The 24,807-nt window shown below is 48.2% G+C and overlaps 8 protein-coding genes across 8 annotated transcripts; 5 read left to right on the top strand and 3 right to left on the bottom strand.

Moving 5' to 3' along the window:
* Window positions 1-67: 67 nt before the first annotated feature.
* On the top strand, window positions 68-2,865 carry ANOM_009235 (snoRNA-binding rRNA-processing protein NOP14; the record flags this gene model as incomplete). Its single annotated transcript, XM_015554491.1, has 2 exons — window positions 68-358; window positions 418-2,865. 2 exons carry the CDS (start codon window positions 68-70, stop codon window positions 2,863-2,865), a joined length of 2,739 nt encoding a protein of 912 aa, XP_015404009.1.
* A 230-nt stretch (window positions 2,866-3,095) lies between these two features.
* Window positions 3,096-4,850, bottom strand: ANOM_009234 (putative triacylglycerol lipase; the record flags this gene model as incomplete). The annotated part of the gene is made up of 3 exons (XM_015554490.1): window positions 3,096-4,130; window positions 4,183-4,533; window positions 4,590-4,850. The coding sequence occupies 3 exons, from the start codon at window positions 4,848-4,850 to the stop codon at window positions 3,096-3,098; spliced, it is 1,647 nt and encodes a 548-aa protein (XP_015404010.1).
* A 686-nt stretch (window positions 4,851-5,536) lies between these two features.
* On the top strand, window positions 5,537-6,838 carry ANOM_009233 (putative G-patch domain protein; the record flags this gene model as incomplete). The annotated part of the gene is made up of 2 exons (XM_015554489.1): window positions 5,537-5,797; window positions 5,897-6,838. Coding segments are annotated over 2 exons (1,203 nt in total), but the record flags the coding sequence as incomplete, so codon positions are not given.
* Window positions 6,839-7,212: 374 nt separating this feature from the next.
* ANOM_009232 (uncharacterized protein) lies at window positions 7,213-7,893 on the bottom strand (the record flags this gene model as incomplete). The annotated part of the gene is made up of 1 exon (XM_015554488.1): window positions 7,213-7,893. One exon carries the CDS (start codon window positions 7,891-7,893, stop codon window positions 7,213-7,215), a length of 681 nt encoding a protein of 226 aa, XP_015404006.1.
* A 2,141-nt stretch (window positions 7,894-10,034) lies between these two features.
* sip5 (Sip5p) lies at window positions 10,035-12,551 on the bottom strand (the record flags this gene model as incomplete). The annotated part of the gene is made up of 2 exons (XM_015554487.1): window positions 10,035-12,119; window positions 12,177-12,551. The coding sequence occupies 2 exons, from the start codon at window positions 12,549-12,551 to the stop codon at window positions 10,035-10,037; spliced, it is 2,460 nt and encodes an 819-aa protein (XP_015404007.1).
* A 1,371-nt stretch (window positions 12,552-13,922) lies between these two features.
* Window positions 13,923-15,539, top strand: ANOM_009230 (uncharacterized protein; the record flags this gene model as incomplete). The annotated part of the gene is made up of 1 exon (XM_015554486.1): window positions 13,923-15,539. The coding sequence occupies one exon, from the start codon at window positions 13,923-13,925 to the stop codon at window positions 15,537-15,539; it is 1,617 nt and encodes a 538-aa protein (XP_015404008.1).
* Window positions 15,540-18,182: 2,643 nt separating this feature from the next.
* On the top strand, window positions 18,183-20,041 carry ANOM_009229 (MFS transporter; the record flags this gene model as incomplete). The annotated part of the gene is made up of 4 exons (XM_015554485.1): window positions 18,183-18,255; window positions 18,352-18,717; window positions 18,780-18,836; window positions 18,906-20,041. 4 exons carry the CDS (start codon window positions 18,183-18,185, stop codon window positions 20,039-20,041), a joined length of 1,632 nt encoding a protein of 543 aa, XP_015404004.1.
* Window positions 20,042-21,114: 1,073 nt separating this feature from the next.
* Window positions 21,115-23,387, top strand: ANOM_009228 (uncharacterized protein; the record flags this gene model as incomplete). The annotated part of the gene is made up of 2 exons (XM_015554484.1): window positions 21,115-21,880; window positions 22,051-23,387. The coding sequence occupies 2 exons, from the start codon at window positions 21,115-21,117 to the stop codon at window positions 23,385-23,387; spliced, it is 2,103 nt and encodes a 700-aa protein (XP_015404003.1).
* Window positions 23,388-24,807: the final 1,420 nt, after the last annotated feature.

The following is a 24,807-nucleotide window of genomic DNA, read 5'->3' as shown; positions in this document are numbered from 1 at the left end:
ATACTGCCGCCGCCAGAAATTTCGGAGGAGAAACAGAACGCTTTTGCGACCACTTCAGCACGCAGATATGCCGCCGTCGCAGTTGAAGCAGCTCAAGGCCTCTCTCCGCGATAGTGGAGTGTTGGGGCCACAGCAGTCGAAAAAGCAAAAGCGCCAGAATGTGAAGAGTGGTGCTGCGGCGCAAAATCGAGTCCAGCGCAATGCCGCTTTGCAGTCAATTCGAGACCGGTTCAATCCATTCGAAATAAAAGCGGGGGGTACACGGACAAAATTTGATGTGACAACTCGAGATGGGAATTCAGGTACAGCTGCTTCGCGTGCGCGACCTGGTGTTACCAAGTCACTGGGAGAAGAAAAAGTGAGTTTTATCGCAGCTCTATGTTTCACTGTATTTACTCACGGATCTACAATATACAGAGACGCCAAACGCTATTACGAGAGATGGAGAAGAGGAACAAGGTCGGTGGTATATTAGATCGTCGATTCGGTGAAGATGACCCGACTATGACGCCTGAAGAGAGAGCCGCCGAACGTTATGCTAGAGCAAGTCAGCGCAAGATGCGGAAGGAATCAATGTTCAATCTGGAGGGGGATGACGAGGAAGAAGAATTCCAACTCACACACAAAGGCCAGTCTTTGAACGATGTCGACCAAGACGATTTCCAAGAAGGTGACTTGGGCGGGCTGGAAGATGATGCCTCAGATTCCGAAGTAGCCCGAAAAAGGAAACGAGTTCTCTTCGATGATGGCGAGATGGATGGCCCAGAGGATTTAGAAGACGGGGAGGAACATCCCGAACGAAAGAAATCAAAACACGAAGTTATGAAGGAGGTCATTGCCAAGTCAAAATTTCACAAGTATGAGCGACAAAAAGCTAAGGAGGACGATGACGATCTCCGTGAAGAACTCGACAAAGGACTTCCTGATCTTTTCGAAATGCTAAGAGGAGTGAAGCCACCGCCAAAGCCAGAACCTCCGAAGAGTGATCTGGCATCTATGAACCCAGATCGCGCTGCTCTTATGGAGGGCATAGCCAAAGGAGATACTGAAAAGGAATATGACCAGCGCCTCAAGCAATTAACATTTGATAAGCGATCCAAGCCAACGGACCGCACAAAGACAGAGGAGGAGAAAGCCGCGGAAGAAGCAGAGCGGCTGAAGGCTCTAGAAGAAGAGCGTGTTCGGAGAATGCGTGGCGAGGACGTAAGTGAGTCAGAAGAGGAGGAGGAAGACGAAAAGGAAGAGGAAGGAAGTGACATGTCCGAAGACGAATCCATCCCAGATGACGCGAAGGCTTTTGGTTTGCAACAATCTTCGGGTCAGACCAGTACTCTTCCCGAGCTTGGCGTCGAAGACGAGGATGATTTTATAATCGATGATGATCTAGTTGAGACGAGATCCAATGTTAGCTTATCAATCGGCGACAGTGATGAGGAGGTATTATCTGGAGAAGAGTCAGAAGAGGAAGTGGAAGAGGACGAAGAAGACGAGCTGATCAACGGCTTTACTCTCCCTAGCGATAACGCTGGAGAAGTCCCTGCTACAGGTGATGCACCAGAAGCTAATGAAGGGTTGGCTTATACATACCCTTGCCCGAAGAATCATGAAGAGTTCCTCGAGATCATTAATGATGTGCCCATGGAGGACCTTCCGGTGGTCGTTCAGAGAATTCGAGCTCTACACCATCATCGTCTGCACCCGGACAATAAGAAGAAGCTTGGCCAGTTCTCTCGCATCCTTATTCAACACGTCGCCTACATGGCCGAACAGCCCGAGCATCCTCCTTTTGCCATTCTTGAGAACATCCTCCGTCACGTCCACTCTCTAGCAAAGAGCCACCCCGAGAGCGTCTCTCAGGAGTTCAGGGCTCGTCTACGTGAAATCGCAGCAGACCGTCCACTTAATCTCCGGCCCAGTGACCTGGTCATTCTAACCGGAATTGCCACTACCTTCCCAACATCTGATCACTTCCACGCCGTCGCAACGCCGGCGCAACTGTGCCTTTCGCGATACCTGGGACAGGGTGCCGTGAACACTCTCGCAGATTTTGCAACGGGTGCCTATGCCGCAAGCCTGGCTCTCCAATACCAATCGGTTTCCAAGCGCTACATGCCCGAATTGATCAACTACGTCCTCAACGCCCTGTGTAACCTTGCCCCGGAGGAGCCAAAGAGCAGCCTTGGTCTCTTCCCGTCTCGGAGACCGGAGGAATCTCTACGACTGAAGATCTCCAAATCGCTGAAATCGAGGAAACTCCAGTTCTGGGACGTTACTGGCCCGGAAAGCCCGAAAGCCCAAGAGGAGCTCAAGATTTCCCTCATTAACACATTCATATCTCTCCTTGGCACCGCCTCCGATATGTGGTCCGACATGTCTGCTTTCCTTGAGATCTTCGATCAAGCTCAGAAAGTCTTTAGCTTCCTGAGCCGATCCTGCAAGGGTAAGATTCCCTCCGCTGTTCAAGACACCCTGCAGTCGACCCTCGATAAACTCGACGGCCACACCTCGAAAGCCCGCCTTACTCGTCGCCCGCTTCTACTCCACGATCACCGCCCGCTGGCTATTAAAACCGCCATCCCCAAGTTCGAGGATACATTCAACCCAGACAAGCACTACGACCCCAACCGCGAGCGTGCGGAAGCCAACCGGCTCAAGGCCGAGTACAAGCGCGAGCGCAAGGGCGCCATGCGGGAACTACGCAAGGATGCCAACTTCATTGCGCGCGAGAAGCTGCGCGAAAAGAAGGAGCGCGATGCCGAGTACGAGAAGAAATACAAACGACTTGTGGCCGAGGTGCAGAACCAGGAGGGCAGAGAGGCCAATGCTTACGAGAGGGAGAGGAGATTGCGCCAGGGCAAGCGGTAATCATGTCGCTACTCACGACATTCCTGCTGGTTTTGGTTGGGTTTCAGGTATTATTATTATCTTGGTGCTTAGACTTTGCATGCCGAACATGTGTATATATTCTTTATCATTTTATTTGTCAAGGCTGCCGATCAAAAGAACTCTTTCAGGTCAATTATATCTCCCAATTGTCCATGTGGGCTCTAAGCGCTATGCAGGTTGAGTAGCTGTTAAGATAGGTACGGTTAGCATCACTGTTGAAGCTCCGGTCCGATGCTGATCAAATATTCGCAACGTTCCCTCTGATCTATGGGTACTTCCTCCATCTTGGTTTCGTTTGTCCTGATGAAGATGCGACGATACCCTTCATTGCCCCAAGTATTCCATTGTGGACTCCCAGGGTAACGATGAGAATTTGGGTCAAATGTCTTGATGAAGCTTGTCCAGTAACCTTGCATAACGGGTACGATCGGCGCATTGGTAGTGAAGTAAGATGAGGGTGGTTCTCCTGCCACATAATTTGGGCCCCAAATAGCGTTGATTTCCACCGTATGATCTACACCGAGGCCAGATTCTTCCAAGTCTGGGTCTTGCACGGCGTAGTGGTAGTTCCAACTGTTGATACCGGCCTTAGCGTAGATAGAGGACAGGTCAATCCCAGGGCAGATATACCGCATCTCACCATATGCATTACTTGCAGGTCTCCAATAGGGTTTGGCATCCGGGAATTGGCGCGTCTGGTTCTCATGGAGATACCAGGCGTTAATTGCAGCAATTTGCTTCAATTTAATAGTTGGGAATTGATTCTGGATGAACATATCTGCTTCCCCAACCTTGGAAACATTCTTAGGGACGAATATGGTGCCTTCATTTGTGTCGTCGCCGAAAATGACAGGAACCTTGATAAAATGACCCTCGTGGAACAGACGGTACGTATAATCGGAAACAAGATCACCGTCAACCACTGGTCCGTATAGATATAGGGGTGCCTCTTGTGCATTAGGCAAGGGTGTGTTGAAATTTTCACGCTGGAGGATCTCCACGTCCAGACCACGCAAGCATGCAAGGGTGTCGGCGTCACTTGCACAGCCAGTGCGGATGACTATGTTGTTGTATGCAAACTGACTTTGGTTTAGACTAAGCATGGTAGCAAAGCTTTGCGACTCCGCAGCAGCCGCGTGAAAGAGACCATCATCCCTTCCACCATAGGCTGATAGAAGAAGGGTGATGGAGGCGGCTCCTGCGCTAGCACCACCTAAAACCACATGTTTGGGGTTGCCACCAAACTTGGGCAATTCGTTAGCATTATCATGCCGCGGCCAGTGTCTAAACCCTAACCTTGTGTATATGTTTCTGAACCCACTCCAAGACTTTAATCTGGTCCTTTAGGCCGTTGTTTACACTTCCATCTTGTAGAATCTCCCTCCCCGAGAGGAACCCGTACGGGCCAACACGATAATTGAAGGTAACCACGACGATTCCCATGCCAGACGCCTGTATCAAGCCGGTACCGTTATAATTCGGATTTGAATTCTGATTGAAGCCCCCGCCCTGGATCCAAACAAATACCGGCAGTAACTTGGAATGATCCCCAGCTCTATAAGGAGAATACACATCTAGAAAAAGGCAGTCTTCAGATGTGTCTTTGGGAATCGGATACTCGCTAGTAGGAATACACGTAGGGCCGTGCTTGAGAGAAAGCATCAGCTTTCGCGCAGTATGTAGCCCTGGATAAGTAACTCTACCTCAAATGCATTCTGGATCCCAGCTACCGCGCTTGGATTCTGTGGGGCAGAGAAGCGTAACGCCCCTGTAGGAGGGGCAGCATATCGAATTCCCAGCCATTGTACTAGACCGTTCGAAAGCGCTTTACCCCTGTATTGAGCATACTCAAGATCTACCACCACTTCTCGAGCAGCCGCTAAGCAGAGAAATATGAAGATTTGGGCAGCTATAATGTACCGTACCATTCCGAAAGCATTTGCAACTCTACCCTGTGCTCCCATTCTGATACGTGAATCTGAAGGGATAAGTCTGGGAAACACAATTGCGTGTAGACTTGGGCTGTCTTTTATAACATTTCCGTTGCTAGCCCTTATATAGCCTGAGGGCCTACCGGCCAGTGGCCACCATCGTATGGCACATGGAACACATACGAGCTAGCATTCACTCCAAATTCGCACTAACGAGAGAACTGATCTATGCCAAGGGCCTCAGTGGCCAGATTTGCAGAAGAAGGTTCAGTAGCTGACTCGAGCCATGGCTATCAATGGTGTCATCGCGTGTCCCGACTTTGATCGGCAATGCCTAAGAAGTGGGAGGGGAAATGAACTAACTGCCTGACCCCATTTATTCAACAACCTGTGGAGAGTTGATTGGGTGGACAGTGCTTGACGCTAAAGCATTAACATTTAGAGGCAATGCTCCGTATCAGTTTCACTCACAATAGATATACGTAGCCAAATGAGCTAGTAGTAGTGGTAGTAGTAGTAGTTATCATGGATTCAGAGGTACTTACCCTTCCTTGAGTACTGTGCCGTATTGTGGGGCCCGAATGAGAAGATAGACCAATAAGAGATTGAGAACAAACGTTCCTCCGCATTGACAAACTGCGTCGATTTTCTTCCCCGCAGTTGGAAACCCAGAGGATTCATCCAACATATAGACTTACCGGGTTTACTCGGGCAATCTCCGCGTGAAGAAGTATTGCCGTGTCGGCTTTATACACATTCTAATTCTCGAGCTAAATCCCGCATCGTTTGTCTCTCACCCCATATTTCCGGAATCTACTTCCGTGTCCGTTTCGCGCGCATCTTCACCGGGAATGGCCCCTCATCAAAACCCCGCACCTGATGTAGGGGATGAAGAGGAGGACGATTACATGGCTATGGTGATTGAGGAGCCGCAACAAAAAGAAACATTTACTCAGAAAAAACGCCGACAACAGAGAGAGGTAGGTAGCATGTGCTGATGCGATCCAACCCTTGTTCTCTATTTCCCTCACACCTGCAAGGCACGCAAGTGATCTAATGTGCTCCTCTCCTTTTCTCAGGCCGAAGCTCGAGCTAAAGTCCCATCCAAAGCCGAACGTGCAGCCCAGGAAGCCGAACGTCGCGATGCCGCCTTAGCCACCAGTACGCTTAACCCCTCCAGCAAGGGATTTCAAATGATGGCCAAACTGGGGTTCAAGCCGGGACAAGCATTAGGTAGATCCCAAGGTGAGGGAGTATCAAACCAAGAACCTGATAGCACATCCGGCGCCCGAGCAGAGCCACTCAATTTGGTGTTCAAGGAGGACCGGGGTGGTATTGGTCTGGATAGCGAGAAGAAACGCAAGTTCCGGGAGGAGGTCGAAGAGGCAGTGAAGAAAGTAAAGCAGGAAGAGGGTGATTACCGCGATCGTGTCCGTATTGAACGGGAGACGCGACGTATGGAAGCTCAGTTTCACGCTGCGCAGAAGGTTGCCGAACGATTGGATGCGGAGGCGGACGGGGAGACCGCCCAGAAGAAGCGTGGGAACACCCCGTCTGAGCATGAAGAAGGAGAATCCGAAGAAACGACCAGTGGATCAAGAACCCCGCAGCCCAAGGTCAGGGTCAAACCGACCCTGCAAATCAACATCCTATATCGCGGGCTCGTCCGTGAACGGGAGGAGAAAGAACGTTCCATACAGGCTCGTCATCTATTGCAAACGTCCCTGCCATCGTCATTTTTCCCCAACCCACGGTTACCAGGGTATGATGACCCGACGCTGGAGCGGGAGGATACAGTGGCGCTCGACAACAAACCCGATATCTCAACTATCCTTGAGCAGGAACTTGACGAAGAAGACCCAGAACTGGACGAGTTTAATGCACTCGAGCCGAGTGAGCGGCTGGCCCGGATAGTGCAGTATCTGCGTGAGACATACCATTACTGTTTCTGGTGCAAATATCGCTATGAGACCAGAGAAATGGAGGGGTGTCCAGGTGTGACGGAGGAGGATCATGATTAATGACTTACTTGTACCATACGATTCTTAGAAAACCACATCCGATGTTCCTTTACATGCCTATATATAGATAGCTAGAAAGAGAATGGCAGATCAAAATTAATCTATGCTGTCTAGGCAAACTCCCAATAACTATACATTGCCCTAAACCACGGCCTACAGTGACCGTATATACAATAAATAAATAACGACGAAATATCCGCAAAGTTTTCTTGACGCATTATAACATAAACAGATGGCAAGCTCTGGCAACGAGAGCGTAGCGAAATATTGGACTTTGAATGTCACCCCGGAAATATGTATAAGAAATTAGACTATAGAACCTATGTCCATGTCCTGGACAGAGATCAGAACAACGATCAGTAATGAGTGAATAGCTACTCGTGGGAGGGCATCGTTTTCATAAGCTGCGCCAGCGAGCGGTTCGGGCATTTCTGCAGCGTCTGGTAACAACTGGCACAAATGCGCAGGCAACAGAAAACACATCGGTATCGAATTTCTCGATCATATTTCTGGCAGGTCATACATGGAAGTGGATGCCAGAGGTTGTTGGCAGTGGGCATTGACCGATGTTCCTGGTAGCAAGCATAGTGTAATCGGTTTAGCGGTGCGGCGACGGGGTCGTAATCTGGCGGCGTCCATGGCCCGTTACTCTCTTCGCTTGAAACCGGTTCGATATATGTACTGGTACCGTCGATTTCTGGCTCTGGCTCTGGCTCTGGATCGGGAATATAGCTCTCTAGCGGGTCCTCGATCGGCCGAACGTGTTCTTGAGGGTGAATAGGGTACTGGTCTTCACTGGATGGAGGAGTTACTTGTTGTATAAGAGCCGGAGCCGGAGCCGGAACCGGCGGCTCCTCCCGCTTGGGAACGGGGACTCGAGGAAACCTGGGAAGCGGGCGGTCTTCATATTTAGGGGTAGGGTTGATGTGATGGTACGGCGACTGGTTTGACAACGAGTCGGCTGGGGCAGAGGGGAATGCGGGAGGAGAAGGCAGCGGGTTGGGCGGCAGGTCCTTCTCTTGCGAGCGAAGAGAACGGCCCGGGATCGAGTCCATTCGTGTTGGTATCACGACTTCGTCGGAACTTGAACTTCTCCGTGGTGGTGATTCGGCGTTTTTCTTTCTGGATTTAATCGCAGAAAGTGATGGCATTCGGAGACCGCGAGAACGGCTTTCCTTGTCGAGAATAGCATGGTTCTTCTTCTTTTTCTCGCCTTCCTCTGTATCTTCTTCTGATCGCTTCGTAGGTTGAGATTGTAATAACGGACGGGCAATTACCAATGCCGGCTGACGTCGGTGGATATCAGCGCACTTTACTCCGTAATTGATAACAAAGAGACTGCGCGATTGGCATCAGCGGAAAAAAGTATGAGTACTTGGCAAGCCCACAACTTACTTAAAATCAGTCGACGTAGATAATATATGCAGTGGTAATTAATACAAGGAAGGAAAATCAAAGGAGGAACACAGAGAGGGAAAAGGAAAAAACACTTTGATTAATCTGGGTCGAGTTAGGAACAAACTAGAGACCAAAGCTGAACTGTGGAATGGATCCATCGATTTACTGGATCGAACTACCTTTTAGTTCGGATGATAGTTCGTTACAGTCTTGAACCAAAAAAAGAGAAGAAAAAAAAGAAAAAGAACAGAAAGAGTAATAATAATAACAAAACGAATAAAAATTTACAGGAATTCAAGATAACGAGCTCCCTTAATACATGACAAATCTATATCGAGAATGGCCCTTTTCAAGTCTGTTAAATCTTTGGTTCCAGTCGTGTATCGCCGATAATATTATCAGGATCAAGGTGGATGAGAAACTATGAACTAGTAGTTAAGGAATCACGGTGAAGATCGATTGGATATCAGATACAGAGTCGGTACTCCGTAGCGATGACCAACTTGGCAAGAAAACTAATGGAAATAATCTGAAAAGGCAATGGCCGATCCATTCAGGAGCGATGCAGATATGTCGATCCTCATAAGATCTGGCGTCATACTTTGGTATTAATCATTCCGTGCTAATCTCGGAACAACAAATGAAAATGCTTGGACAGGTACAAGAAAATTTAATTGATTAACCATGATTGAATTGTTCTTTACAGGGAACTACTCATTACTGACTTACGATGTGATAATATATAGAGATTACAAGGAATGCTCATATTATATGGATAAAAATAGATTTAAAACTCATGAACGGGTGTTCAATTCTCTGTTTTTTTTTTTTTTATTTTTTTTTTTCTCTCTTCTGATCAATAAGATTGTTGTGGTGGCGTGAGGTCGCAGCCAAGTAAATTTAGGGTCTCCCAAGTGGATCTACGTGGCATATCTGAAACAGACGCCCTCAAGACAGTTTTTTATTTATTTATTATTAGCTTATAAAGGTTTAATATTTTACCAGTATCACAACCGCTCCGATGTGGTGTAATGGCTAACATCGCTGTCTCTCACACAGCAGCTCGGGGTTCGATTCCCCGCATCGGAATTTTTTCTTTAATGTTCTACATTCATTCGTATAATATAATATCCATATTGCGTACCCCTACCTTCCTACCTCCGTTCATTTGTTCCTTGTTCATCTTTCTTTTTATTTACTGACTTCCCTGCCCTGCCCTCCCTCCACTCGTCCACTTACTTTCACCATCTGTCCTTCTCTGAGTACCATCGGTCTAATCCATAGGTACCATTACGAAAACATAATACAAGAATCTGGCTCTATATCCCACCACTTTGTATATTCAAAATCTATTCAGACTAACTGCTAGCACGGAGCAAATCAATTTGTACCCTAATCCAGACAGAATGCTCCTTGTCAGCACGCACAAGCTACCTAAGCCACCATTATCGAGTAATATGTATGCAATCTGGCTACCTACTACCTCGCCCGACACATATGAACGAACAGTCAATCAAGTAACACAAGTTCTATGCCAATGTATGTATATAAAGAAAGAAAGAAACGTCCGGTCCGGTCATGCGAATACTAAGATCATGGGCGTTAAGAGCAAACGTAGAAAAATGGAAAGACACTGAAAAAGGAATGCAATATCGCTTTTCACTAAAACCCTCCTGCGCCGACAGATTTGCACCACTGGTCTCTCGTTCCTTCTCTCGCAGCCAAATTGGTCATATCAGAAAGATAAATGAGAAAGAGGGGATGGTGCGAAAGTCAATGAATGGGGAAGCTGGCACCTTCAGGACGTGGCCTGGGGATTCCCCGTAGAGTCGGTGATCTCAACTGAACGTGTTTCGAGCTCTTTAGGAATTAAATATCCTTGGCTTTCCTGTAGCATGAATTCCGACCCTGCGGATGCGGCGGCGTCAGCTTTAGAGACCGAGTCATCAGTATGCGTATTATTCCCTGGAAGCACGGACCGCGAGGCAGACCCCTCAGCCTGCGGATTTGATGACGTATTTTCTACGTGCTCTGCAGATTCATCCCTTTTGTCTTCATCGCCAATAACGGCAGCTAGACTCCGGAAATTGAACAGCGGTTCTGTAGACGAGCCGTTCCCCTCTGTGGTCCCAGTGTGATCGCCAGACATCGACTCAACAAGAGAGGAGAACGATGAAGAAGCGCTCGAGACATGTCGCAAATGTGACGGTTTCGATAACTCCCTGGGCGAAGATTGAGGGACGGAAGATTGCATAGACTGATGTTGATCTGCCAAATTCGCAGGCGGATATACAGCATTCATACTAGCGGACGCAGTACCAGAACTTATAGACGTAGTATCGATGGGAGCATCCGGGGATACACGATCCACTTCTTTACCCTTGCCAGCAGGCGTGCTTTCCTCGCCAATAGCAGAGGAAGAGCTGCTCGCAACCCTCCCTAGCCCTGTAGGTACATCCAAAGCGGATCCACTTGCATTGACACTGTAAAGACCGGTTTTACGGGCAGACTTTTCTGCCTTCTTGGCCTCCTTCTCTCTCTTTTTCGCTTCTTTTTTCGCTTCCTTCTCCTCCCTCTTACGGCGCTCCTCCTCGCTGGCTAAACTCAGCCTAATCGCCTCCATCATCATCATCTCTTCCAAATCGTCAATGCGGTTTCGCCGAGAACTATTGCGTGGCGGCGCTATATTCCCAGACCCTTCCTCAGCAGAGTCCGTCTCGTTTGTAGCAGCGCGTCGATCCGTTAAGAATGCAAGAGCCTGCAGCGCCGGGGAGCCTGTGCGGCTAGAAGAACTGTGAGGATCCGAACCGCCAGCTCTCCGCATGACGCCTCTCCGCCCAATATTGAAAGTTCGAGAGTCGCTTCCATTGCCATTCGAATTCATCAGATATGCTGCAGTGTGGAGAGCGGTTGCCGCTGCAGACCTCCGCGCAGCATGCGCCCGAGCGTTGGCCAGTTTTTGAGCCCAATCCGGACGGACCTTATCGGTTGTGATTACCGTAGGGTCATTTGCAGACAATGATGTAGCGCGCCTCCGGCCCGTAACGGCCGTAACATTTCCAGAAGAGAGTGAAGATGTAGATGATACTGGGGAAGTGAAGTTTGGGCGAACACTAGGGTCTAATGCATATGTGAGTCCTCTGCGGAAGGGTGGCGGCGCGTACGTCACTCCAAATTCAGGCTGAACGCAGAAGGGACAGGCTGCAGGTTCCGAGACAAGTTGACAATCCTGGCTATCGGCAGTATCACCCTCGGCGGCTGCGGCAGGGGCGTTTGGATCAGAATCTCCATGCTCAGGAGGATGTGGGTCGGGACGCTTGATCTGTACAAAGCATTCAGAGCAGATAGGTTGGTCGCAACACCTCGTTCGGTTTAGGTAAGGAGGATAATAGAGGAAACAAATGGGGCATTCAGCTGCGTCTTTATAAAGGTATGCCTCGATGGGCTGCCCATTCACGAATGGGTCACGAGGGAGCTGCATCTCCCGGGGGGCTGGGTCGGCTTGTGTACCATGTTTAGATGTAGTAAGAGAGGCAAGTGTCTTTGCCCGGGTGCGGAACAATGGCGAACTCGAAGTTCCTGAGGTCAGGGGTGATGTGGGGGAAGGTAAGGAGTGGGCTGGGGTGGATGATTGGGACGCATCGGAGCCATAAGATTGTGATCTTGAAGTGATAGGTACCGTCAGATGTTGGATTCCTTTTGTATCAGTTGACTCCTTTGCCCCTTCTGTAACTTTTGGTGGGTTCTTATACTCTAGCTCTGGAGGGATTTCATCGGGCGGTGGAATAGGCAAGCCTCGCGCGGCAGCCATCAGCTGATGCTCCGTCCAAGAATCAGAGAAGTCGTTAAGACCTCTCCAGAAGGGCGCAAGCCGTCGTTCGATCTATGCTGAAGAATTAGCCTTGATCGCATCAAACAGTTGGCGCAAATTTCATATTACCATTAATTGCCTCACCATAGCCTTGCTGAAATCTTCCGTTCCCGTATAGACACCCTGCGTAACTAGGTAACCTCCATCGACATGTTCTTCCCTCATACTACGCTCCCGTTCCTTGACCCGAGCCACCCGTTCCCTCTCTAAACGGCGAGCCTCTCGCTCTTGCTTCGTTTCTCGGCGATGCTCGAGGGTCGCAACATCCCGCTCTGAGCTTCCGCCGATTCCGAGAATGGAGAGATCTGGTCTACTGCCTCGCGTTGATCTGGAGCCCTCTGAATGATGTCTGTCGCCATACGGTGATCTTCCATGTCCACCGCCATGGCTTCGGCGATTTGGAGGAAAGGGTGGCCGGGCCTCTCTTGTCTGTGAATTGCCCATCTCTGCCGAGAATGGGAATTGGTATGAGGAGGGTCAAAACGGGGAAGTCTGACAGTTGATAATCTGAGAATCTGGGGAGGCTGCGGAATTCCGGATAAGAAAGCGGAGACGACGCGAAGTGTCCGAAAGATAGTAAGAGAACAAATTAGAGATTTGAGGGAACCCCGGGTGAGACTCCCAAGTGGAAACAAGAAGGGGTCAAAGTGGAGCGATAGATTGTGAGACCATCAGTTATTGGAGCGGGGGGGGAAACAGAATGGTGATATTAAAGTCGCTGTGGCCATGTGAGCGACAAAGAAGCTAGCTGGCTGCTGGAAGCGGCGATGAGATCAGAATGCGGGCCAAGTGAACCGCGGGTGGATGGGGCCGAATCAGGGGGGAAATATGACGGGGAGAAACGAAGAGAGCACTTTGGAATGGGAAAGCAGTGATAAATAAGTCGCAATACTAGCATCTAGTATTGAAAACTGGACATGAGCCGGGAGACAAGGTACCTGAAGATGACAAGAAATAGAAAATGGTCAAGAAGATTGATGATGGATGGACAGGACTTAATCGTGACTTTGAGTTCAATAGTACGTGGTACACACCATTGCATTGGTACAAAATGCTGTAATGGTAATATGATACATCTCCTCCAAAGAATGAGAGGTCCTGATGCGACGCCACGCCTTTGTATTACATCAACTTGTCGGATGCTTAATGGTGGTAAGAGGGGCGAACCCCTTGGCTCTAGGGGTTCTAGACTAGAAGCCACTACTGTACAGAACGAAATCGTCTTTATGGTAAATGAAACATCATGCATCTGCTTGAATTATTGATATGGTATGTATCTCTTAGTTAACTAGAATCTAGGATATTACTAATCGACACCCTGTAACTAACATCGCATGGGCTATGGAATCAGTACAGTACGTACTGTATCGTCCTCCATCCCCAAGACTCTAGACTTGGCATCGAGCATCATAGTGGCTAGGTCGTTGGTTGCTGCGCCACAGATCGGCCCGTTTTAGGTTTGGGTTAGCGGGTGGAAAACCCATCATCTGCTCCGTACTACAGAATTATTTATCACTCCCACAGCTGTAGTTGGTCCAAATCGATCCTTTACTTATAACTCTCTCATTTATTCAGGGTCCAGGCTGCTATCCCATCTCAATATAGGATGCGACAAAACCTTCACAGTTCATTCTGACCTAGAGCAATCGGTCAAACAGCTTACGGTGGTTACAGTTGTCACCATACTTTTTCTTTGCTTTTTCTTTTTTTCTTCCTTTTGCTTTTTTCCTTGTTGGCACCTTACGGCCTTCCTTCTCCTCTATTCTTACCTACTTGCTAGGCTATTGCTATATGGTTCATCATCAGTCCTAACAAATGACGACCGATTCTTCAGCAATTAAACGCCTGCACATCACTCCCTTCACCGCAGAACTTCTTCCCTCCATATTATCTTCATCCGTTCGGCCCTTAGCCACAGAAATCTCCTTCCACGGCATCCCGACGTTTCCGGAGAACAATTACGGCTACGTGACGCTACCAGCGATGGAGGCGGATAAAATTAAGAAGAAGCTCAACGGTTCAATCCTCAAAGGTCGAAAGTTCAAGGTGGATGTAGCTCGGCCACCTAAAAGACAGAGGGACGAAGGCGAAGGCGAAACTGATAAGGCAGCTTCTAATACAGTATCGCCGTCAAGCAAGAAGTCAAAGAAACGAAAGGATGTCGGAAATGTTTTAGAGGGATATGAGCTTCAAACAGATCGCCAAGTAAAGAGAGGCTGGACAGAGTCAACAAGCTCCTTGAAAGAGAGGCGCAAGGAGGAGAAGAGAAACAAGAAGAAGGACGATAGAACAGGAAAGTTGCAGGCGAAATCCAAGTATACGGAGAAGGCAGAATGTTTGTTCCGAACAAAAATCCCTCCTAACAGAGCCTCGTCTGCTGAGGTGGAGCAAGACAAACAGTCGAAGAAGAAAAAGAAAAAATCTTCACAGGAGTCTGTTGTACATGAGTTTTCAAAGACTGTTACACACCCGAGTTTCCTACGGACAGATAAGGACGGAGCAACGCCTACGTTTTCTTTCGAAGAAGGTAAGGGTTGGATAGACGATTCAGGAAACGTAAAAGAACAGGCCAGCGATCGAATCAGAAGCGATCAACACATACCAGGGAAGATACCAGGGGCAAAGGAGAAACCGAAGTCCAAAACTTCGCTCAAGACTAAGGCAAGCCCTCAAAGACTTGATGATGCAAATGCTGTTGGAGGAGATGTTGATATGAAAGAATTGGATGAATCGGATGATTGGACCTCGTCTAGTGGGGCAACGTCTTCCGACGATAGTGCAACCGATTCTGAAAGCGAGGCAAGCGTGACATCCAGTTCTTCAGATGCATCAGGTATCTCCAGTGACCAGGATGGACAGGGATCGCAGTCGACGCCCCACGGTGTTGAAAAGATTTCCGGCCCCGAAGCAAAGGTGGACCAGGGCGTTGCTCAAGCGGAGAAAGATGATGAGCCACACCCCCAAGAAGTCCATCCACTAGAAGCTCTCTTCAAGAGACCCGCACCTGACACCACCGATGTTAAGCCTGATGCAGATGCCAATGCGCAATTTAGTTTCTTTGGACAGGGAGACATGGAATCCGAGGAAGAAATACAGGAAGTTGCAGAGCCACAAACCCCGTTCACGAATAGGGACTTACAAAGCCGTGGACTGAGAAGTGCTGCCCCCACACCTGACACAGCGTTGGCTGGGCGAAACAAAAAGTGGAATAGCCTAGAACAACATGAGTCCACGGATGTGGATGATGAGCCATACACCAATACACCTGTTCCAAAATCCGGCTCAGGACCCAGGGATGAATCTGAATTCACAAAATGGTTCTGGGAAAATCGCGGAGATAACAATCGAGCCTGGAAGAAGAGACGGCGTGATGCTGCCAAAGAACAGAGACAAAGGGAGAATAGGAGGAAAGGCATGAAAGGGAAGTCATAGGGTTAACATTCTAGGATATATTTTCTATAGAACCATGTGGATATCTCCTAGCTGTGTCAATTGAGATATTTGCTGGAAATAAAGCATTCCAAAGATCAATGTGCATCATCCATAGGTAGAACTGATATCATTATCACGTGATGACAAGGACCCAGGTTATGGGTTTAAGCTTTATATCACCGCAACTGATAACACATTTATTCATCAGTAGAAGGGAAACGAGATTACTTCCAACCCTTATTATTTTCTCAGCCATGTCTCGTTACCGGGACATTGTATCTCATATTGTTCTTCTTTTTATAGTATTTCTGTCACTGACAACTTTCACGTTGGCGTCTTGTGAGTGATCATTTGCGGTTAACCCCAATTGTGACTTGAAGTATTGACTAAATTCTGATTATTCAAGCTCCTGCCTCATTTTGCAAATGCACTTGCTTCTCTAATAGCACCATAATCCCCCTTCATCCTGCGAAACCAGAGACTACCGCTCTAACCAGCGTTTTCCATCTCCTCAGCCGTGGCGACTCCACCGATGATCATGACAACACAAATGAAAGACGAGCCAGCAAATATCGCTCCCTGAGCTGCAACGATTGCAATCGAAAATTTTGCCTTGACTATGACTTGCCCACGTGTAAAGATGCGAAAGAGGAGGACGTATTTACTACGTGTTTCCGTACGAGATAACTTTACTTGTCTTGCAACTTACTTGTGCTGACCAGCCGTTCGGGTATGCAGAGAGAGACTCTAGGAAAGACGAGGCCATAGTGTTCATTTTTATAATTGCTACAAGCGGACTGCTAGCGTGGGCTGTCCTCAAACCATGGATACAAAAGTATATCGAGGCATGTCATATACCCTTGTACTGGTCATCCCAGCTTGCTTTAATGCTAATTCGGCGATAGGCGGCAAGAGAACGGCGATCATACATCCCTGTGTCTGAGAATACAGACCGATAACTGCCACCAGATATCTTCCAGATACCCATAATGAGTAGCTACCTTCTACGGAGCACTTCAAAACTCTCTGTATATTTTTAGATTCATAGTTACGAAAGTTACGCTTTTGGAATTGCCGTACAAGGCCGCTTTAAAGACTCAAAATAGCTATGGTAGTAGCTTCTGTACAACATCTACAAATTGCAGGTCTTGTCAGCAAAAATCATGACATTCCTGGGCAATGTAAACCATGGGCCGGAACCGAGGCATGCTCAGATATAATTTTTTTTTAATGATAAATAGGCCGATGCGCTGGTTCAGAGAAAGTCCCTTATCCTGGAACCTAGAGTTAGTCGGCACTACCAATGTACATTATTGGCACAGCGCCAACTAAGTCATATTAATACATCTGATTCTACGCACCAGCATGAAACACTGCAAACATGCGAATCTTAACTGCACCGATAGCAGGGGTTCCTTGAGGGAAGAAGTATAGGATGTCGCCCGGCTCGAATGGAGTAAATATCCGATGAATCCGAGGTACATTCTATTAGTAAGATGTAAACTGCTAACTAACTAACTAACTAGTGAACTCCGACACACTCGCCATCATCCACATGAGAAATGTTTTGTGATGACCAACGCAAACTGGTTCTTACGAGGTCAGGGTCGGGCCTAGTTGTCTTATTTGGATATGATCCCCACCGGTCAAGAACAGGCTGCGGACTTGGTACCCACAATCTAAAATATTAATTTCTTTCAAGGATACGTACTGTACTATCAAAGGCTTAAAACGCATGACGCGAGGTTTCAGAACAACATATTAGAAAGTAGTCCAAATGAACGCTCTAGACACTCTTCGCTCGTACAGCTCTGCCGGTCACACAGCGGGTCTCGGATTCAACGGCACAGCATTCGGAAAATCTGCCTTGCTACACTCGGTGTACCACAGACAGGCCTGAGGGAGAAAAATGTTACCTAAATAGAACCTGTGTTCGCCACCGGCCCTTCAACTCATGTCACATATACTCCGTACCACCAGTATATACTAATAGAACGCATCTATCTAGTAGTACCGCAACAATATTCGATACCTACCTAATGATCGCAGGAACTTTCAACTCGTCCACTGAGGTGTCATTTAGTACGCGCTTAGGTTCTGGTGAACTGAAATTTAAGAAGAATAAGTTCGAGTCAGTCTCAAACTTTAATCTCCATTTGTTCAAATCTTTGACCCGGATCCATGATCATGTGCAGCCTACTATCCCGTTTTTGGGACTAGCGTACTGTCATTGAGTTGGATCTCCAATCAGGGTAACCGTTGAGCCGGGAATTCCATAGATTACTTCCGCCGTTTTACATGACAGAACCCTGGAACTTTTTGCAGGCAACCCTTCTCCTTTCTCCTTCATAGTGCTCTCCTTCTTTTCTTCCCTGCCTCCCGACTCTTCCTCATACTGTGCACTCCCCGACTGTGATACGCCATACTTCCACCACCTAATCATAATAACTTTTCCTCTCTATATCTCTATCCCACCGGGTCTCGGGCGCTTACCAAGTCGAGATCGAAACACAGGAAAAAGAGAAGAAGAAGAAAAGCACTTATCACAGAGTTCACAGGAGGTTAAAAAAAGGATAGTCTCAGAAGGAGACCTGTCGTTTTGTGGAGGGCTAGCCGTAAGAGTCTTGGACGTTTCCAAAGATCATGGTATTAACACAACAGAGAAGACAACCTGCCTCGGACGACCAGTTCCCAACCACTCAGCTATTCCTTCTAGGTATGTAAAACGAACCAAGCAGTTTCTTTCCTTGTTTCTTTTTCTTTTTTTTTTTTTTTGCTTCACTTGCAGGTGCTGACACTTGTTTGACTATAGCAATATGCCGTGTTGCGGAGCCTATTGCCTTGACTTCTATCTTCCCATACTCATGGGTGATGGTCAAGGACTTCAACGTGGCTAATGGATCCGATGCTTCCTTCTTTGCTGGTATACTTGTATCGGCCTTTTCACTAGCCGAAGCGCTCACCGGTATGTTTTGGGGAAGCCTGTCAGATCGTGTCGGTCGCAAACCTGTCCTGCTTTCTGGCTGCCTCGGAACCATGGCATCCCTCCTCATTGTCGGCTTCGCGTCGAATTTTTGGGTAGCTCTCTTTGGTCGGGCCCTCGGAGGCATCTTAAACGGAAATATCGGTGTCATTCAGACTATGGTCGGTGAACTAGTCAAAAGACCTGAGCATGAACGTATGGTCCCTCTATCTTATTGCTTCCGTGGCTGGAACCTTGGCTGATAGTCAAATGTGTAGCTCGAGCTTATGCTGTGATGCCATTTGTTTGGTCAATTGGCACAATTATTGGGCCAGGTATGTATTAAGGGGCATTAGTCGACTAAACAGCATAGCGGAAGATGTTAACCATTTACGCCATCGCAGCTATTGGGGGGTTACTTGCAAAGCCTACTGAAGGTTTCCCTTCCTTGTTTCACCACGATGGCCTCTTTGGCAGATTCCCTTATCTCCTGCCAAACCTTGTTTGTTCTGTCTTACTCCTTCTCAGTATCATCTTCAGTTGGCTCTTCCTGCAAGAGACTCATCCCGATATGCAGCCTTGGAATGTTACCGAAAATCTCGATAACAGATCCGCAGAACGCCCTCTTCTAGCGACTGCTGGGGCAACTGCCAATGCAGGGGCGGACCTACGAGCCGAATCATATGGAACTTTCAACCAGGTTCACCTATATGACGACGAGGATTGGATGGTACGATCGGATGGTTCAAGGCCCGAGAAAAGTCCCCAAAGACAACTTATCTTCACAAAACGAGTCATAATGCTCATCGTTGCGTTGGCGATCTTCACATACCACTCCATGACGTATGACCATTTATTGCCTATTTTTCTGCAGGACAAGAAGTTTCGGGACGCACCTATTGTTGGCAACTCGATATTGAAATTCCCCGGTGGTGTTGGTCTCTCAACCAGAACAGTCGGCCTAATCATGTCTACCGACGGCGTCATTGCACTCTTCATTCAAAGCATCATTTTCCCTGCTTTGGCACATTATTTGGGAGTGTGGAGACTTTTCGTGATTGTGACCATCCTTCATCCGGTAGCTTATTTCATAGTCCCATTCCTTATTTTTCTCCCTCGCAGTCTGTTGTTCTTCGGCATCTATGGATGTTTAGTCGTTCGCAATATCCTTGCAATCATTGACTACCCCGTCTTGTTGATTCTTATTAAGCAAGCTAGCCCTTCCGACTCGGTCTTAGGAAAGATCAATGGCCTTGCTGCTTCCGCTGGAGCTGCTTCTCGCACTATCGCCCCACCTATCGCCGGTTATCTGTACAGCACCGGTGCGGAACTTCATTGTACTGCACTTGCATGGTGGGGAAGCACTCTAGCCGCAATCGTCGGCGCCATGCAGCTGTGGTTCATGGAGCGAAAGAAACACTCGTCTGCTACAATCCAGCCAGTCGCCCCCTGCCACTATCTGCCGAATGAGACCCACCCTCGGAGAGACACCGTCCATATCATAGTTACGGGTACTGATGTAAGCACTCCTGATGTCTGATAATCTAGGGGATATACAGACGGTGCTGCAGACAACGACGGGATCATGAGGCTGACGAGTGGTACTCATTGAAAACGCCTCAGTCAATGGATTGGTTTTTGCGATGGGCAGTGAAAACAGTACAGACAGAATTTTTCTCCTTTTCTTTATTTTTTCAATTGTCGTTCCCATAGCCTTGCGATCACAGTTGAAGGACAAAAAGTTCTGGGCTTTTTTTTATTTGGCGTGGTGTCTGGGTGTTCTATGTATTAGCTATGAGTTTGAATTATATCGTGTTTACATGACGTCCGTCCCGTAGCCTCTTCTTACCTGGAGTTTGCTCACTTCCAGAAGCACAACACCAATACAATTTGTAAGTCAACGAGAACACTTTGAAGCTTGAGCGTTCGCCCATCCCAAATCCGATTCACGCGGATAGTACCTAATTGATCTAGTTTACAGCATTAATGGGTGTCTCTGCAAGCATTGATAGGTGTGTCATTGTGTGCGCCACAAAAAAGTGATCTTTGAGTAGCTACCATCTAGTGCATTCATCATTTGCTTTAGCTAGATGGGACTCCCTCTGAACAGAATTCATATCCATTGCTAAATCAGAAACGACTCAAAGCTTCTTTTAAGTGCGCAAAGCGAAATGATGCATATCGGCGCTATCCTGCCCCAGTTGCCGCGAACACAATGCTGTGGAATCCTCCTATGTGATGTAGGAGACTATCGATGTTAGAGTAGTGGGGAGGGCCCACGAAGGATGGAACATTGTACTGCGTAGATATTGCCATCTCAAGACGAAATCTCAATATCATAGGTGCTACCCTAGGGCGGTGAGAATTTTGTAAAATTTCACCGCCCTGCCGCTAACCATACTATTCCTATAGGGGAATAGCTTTGTTTACAAACATCCCGGCAACAGACGAAAATAATAAACGGTTGGACTTGCTCTCATTCTCAACATTGTGTCATATGGACCTCTAACATTTTGCATATATACTGCTCTCGCATATCGCGCTATTACCTGCTCTGGGTTCCAGAATAGGCACTCTACTTGTTATTGCATCTTGACCCATTACCCCATTGTCATGTCCGCACCTCTCTCTCCCTTAACGCCCTCGCGCCAGAATTCACAGCCCTTTTCCCCAGGAATTAGTGGTCTGGTCGCGCGGGAGGATGTCGTTGATAATATGGTCGCGTCAAATGATAGACTAGAAAATAGCTTCTCAAGCCCAAGAAAAATGGTTGACGATCTGAGCGCAGATGCCGAAAGGCGTCAGAGCTACACTGCCACACAAGAGCCGAACGAGCAGGACCTAGATTATGATAACACCGATCCCATACTACCGCCTAGCTCGCCATTTCAATATGATGCTAGGGATGATACAGTCGACTTCCAGATGCTCCGGAGCCAACAATTGTCGACGACCCCAAGGAAACGTTCTTACGAACATGTACCCGAGGACGATGTGTTAGATGATAGATACAGGAAAGGCACTGCTCGAAGAGATATGCCGGACATCAGTGTCTATACCGATGAGGACGCCAGCATCAATAATGAACAAAGCATCAGAGAAAGTGTTGGACTAGAGATTGGTAACAGCCTCATGGAAGAAAAGCACCACGAAGGAATGAGCACAGTGATCCACGAGAACAATGACAATGATGCCTCGAACGAAAAGGAGGGTAAGAGCCTGCACGAAAATGATGATATGATTGACGACACAAACGATTCCATGGATGAAACATGCCTCAGCACGTTTTCCGCTGTTACCAATGTCGACATGACATCATTCGCACATCTACGGGGCGACTCACCGTTGAAGGCCAGACAAGCCCTTCCGAGTAGCCCTAGTAAGCTACAAGGTGATCTGGACGAAAGGGTGACCCAGGAACTCCTACCACTGCTCGACAATCCCCCAGAATAAGCGGCCTGGTTGATTTCGGCTCACCCACTCCTAGAAAGAGAGATGCAAGAGCTAGCATAAATCCAAGCGAGACTCCCAACTTGCTTGACTTGTCAGACCAGCCCAGCTTTTTCCCGCGCAAACGCTACAGCATGCAAAATGAGCGGTACTCTCCGTCACGGCGATCACCATTAAGGACTGTCCGGGAATCAACCAGGTCACCTGCAAAAGTGTCATTACTCGACTTTGATCTCCCTGCTGCTCCAACCCCCCGATCCATCCCTTCAGTGACACCACGGGAGCTCGAGTCTCTGAAGTCCGGTTTTCTTTCAGAGATTTCTTCGCTCAAAGCTACGCTAAGTGGCAAAGAGGCGGAAGTTGCCAGTCTTAAGCAGGCTGTTGCAGACGCCGAACGGCGTGTTGGAGAGACATCAGAGGAGGTTCGGAATGAAGCTGCCCGGAGGGAGACCTTAGAAATTGAACAAGCTGAGTGGCAGAGAAGAGGTCAGGAGATGGAAGATGTCTTGCAATCTGTCAAGGCTGAAATGATGGAAGGTGAGCGGGAGAGAGAACAGTTGATGAGACGAGCCGAGGAAATGGAGAAGGGCAAGGAGCAGTTAGAAAGCAGGGTGGTTGAACTAGAGACACAATTGAGCTCGGCTCGCAAACCAGCGTCGAACGACAAGGATGCCTCTGAACGTGCGCAATTCGGCAAGACTGCCGAGGAAACGGCGAAGGAAGTTCAAGATGCCGTTGAGAAGGTCGCCCGTGAACTTCACACACTCTATAAGAGCAAACATGAGACCAAGGTTGCTGCCTTGAAGAAAAGCTATGAAGCACGTTGGGATAAACGACTGCGAGAGGCTGAGAACAAGCTAAAATCAGCTTATGAAGACAACGAGCGACTCAAGGTTGAGCGGGATGCAGCTCTTTCGGAAGTCTCCCAGCCTGATCTTAGCATGATCACGCGGGAGAAGGACGAGCATGAAGCAGAGAAACGTGTCCTAGAGGCTCAAATCAAGGGTCTACAGCAGGAATTGGGCGCGCTCAAAGATGACAGTGAGCGATTGCACCATGAGCTGAAAATCGAACGGGCTGAGAAAGGCGAGCTCGTCGCTGCTGTGGATGAGTGGTTAGCAATCCAGCAGAATCAGCCGTCAACCCAGGATGGCCCTCAGTCCCCAAGACCGCAGGCGGATACTTCTCCCGAGCCAACGCCAGTTGAGGTTGCGTCGGAGGACTTCAGACAAAGCATTAGCCGCAGTAGTTCAAGCAGCATACGTCCCCCGAGCACGGCGTCTAGCAACGGTGAAAAGAAGATACCAAGGATTCCAGCACCGGGAAACCGACAGGCCCGCGGGAACAGTGGAGGAAAGTCTGGAATTGCTGTCTTCACCCCAGGTCGCAGTGGTATCATGGGCTCGATAGAGCGAATGGGTCGCGGTGGTGTGTGAGAATCGGGAGTTTCTGGCAGAAGCCTTCTCTATCTACCTTTTCGTTGTTTTTCGTTCTGTTCTGTATATCTTCTCTTTCATGGTTTCTCCTCCGGACTTTACTTTGACGACGATCATGTCTCTTTATTCCCCCCTGGCGGTGCGCTGTTTGAACTGGTCCTCTGTTTGCTGAGTATGTGCTTATGGTTCTTTTCGACATTGTTGCAATGGGTTTAACGACCTATTAGTGAATAAAATCGATTCTTGATACATTCCTTAGCCACGAGCAACTTTCCTCGATAGGGTAGTAAGTGACATCCATGATACCCAGGAAGTCGATGCTCTTCTCTGTGTAGGCTATGCAAGTATTGCTATATAGAGATCGCCATCTCATCGAGCCCAGTTATTTTCGGATAGACTATATAGTGCCAGACTAGAACGAGTGTAACTTGGCGCTGTTAGTCGAACAATAGGACATACTGATAGGTTGGATGCCCTTCTTGCTCCAATACGTATATATAAACCCAATGGATCCTAGAGCCAATGCCATTCATGACCATTTGTATAAACAGCGATTAAATATCGTAGATACATACAGAGTCAACCTCTAACCAGCCCAACGGCCTCGAGGTACGTACTAGTAGCTACACCGGCGCCGCTCCCAGATGAGAGAAACACATATTCACCACCAAAGTTGGAGCATCTGATTGGATAGGCATCTTTATTCGCCTAAATGTAGTACGAAACTACTAGTAAATATCCCCTCTGGCTTGTTGGGGCATTAACGGCACGCCCCCCACTCTCTACTGCATACCCCGCGATCTCAATGAAGGCCATTTTGCTTGTGGATGACTTCCTACGCAACAATCCATCCTTATAGGTTACTAGCCAAGGCCCAGGAAGATCGGGTTACCGCAAACGTGGGGTGGCAGCTACGTCGGACCGCCTGGCCCAGCTTCGGGAAGATGTCCGACCTGCTTAAGACCCGATTACGCTAGTGAATGCGAATGAGGGATTAAAGAGAGTAGACGTAAGGACATGCGCTAGGAATTAAGTTTGGTTGTCAACTTGCTTGCTCTGACTCAGTCAGACGTATTGGTGGCTTGAGCGATGCGCCATGGTCTCGCATCTGTCTCACTCGGTCTGTTGTTTATCACACACTCTCCTAGAATAGATAGAGGGGGAGGGTTGGAAAGGCAGCAATTGAAGCATCGGGACGGATATGGCAGTCATTGACATGGGCTGAGGGAATTTGGTGATTGAATTGACCGCTCGTAGACTTCTTATTGTTGCCTGTGGTCCAGCCGTTATTCGTTACGTACAGACTATCTTCGAGTCTTGGCGCTGTCTGGGGAATCGTCGTGATCTTGATTCTTGGTTTTCCTCCCCGGCTTGCCCCGGGGTCAAAGAAATTTTAGTCACATTATGGGGCCGCGCCTGG

This window comes from Aspergillus nomiae (assembly GCF_001204775.2).
Source record: "Aspergillus nomiae NRRL 13137 chromosome Unknown contig00293, whole genome shotgun sequence".
NCBI lineage: Eukaryota > Fungi > Ascomycota > Eurotiomycetes > Eurotiales > Aspergillaceae > Aspergillus > Aspergillus nomiae.
Note: the sequence above shows the minus strand (reverse complement) of the source record. Positions and strands in the feature narration are given on the sequence as shown.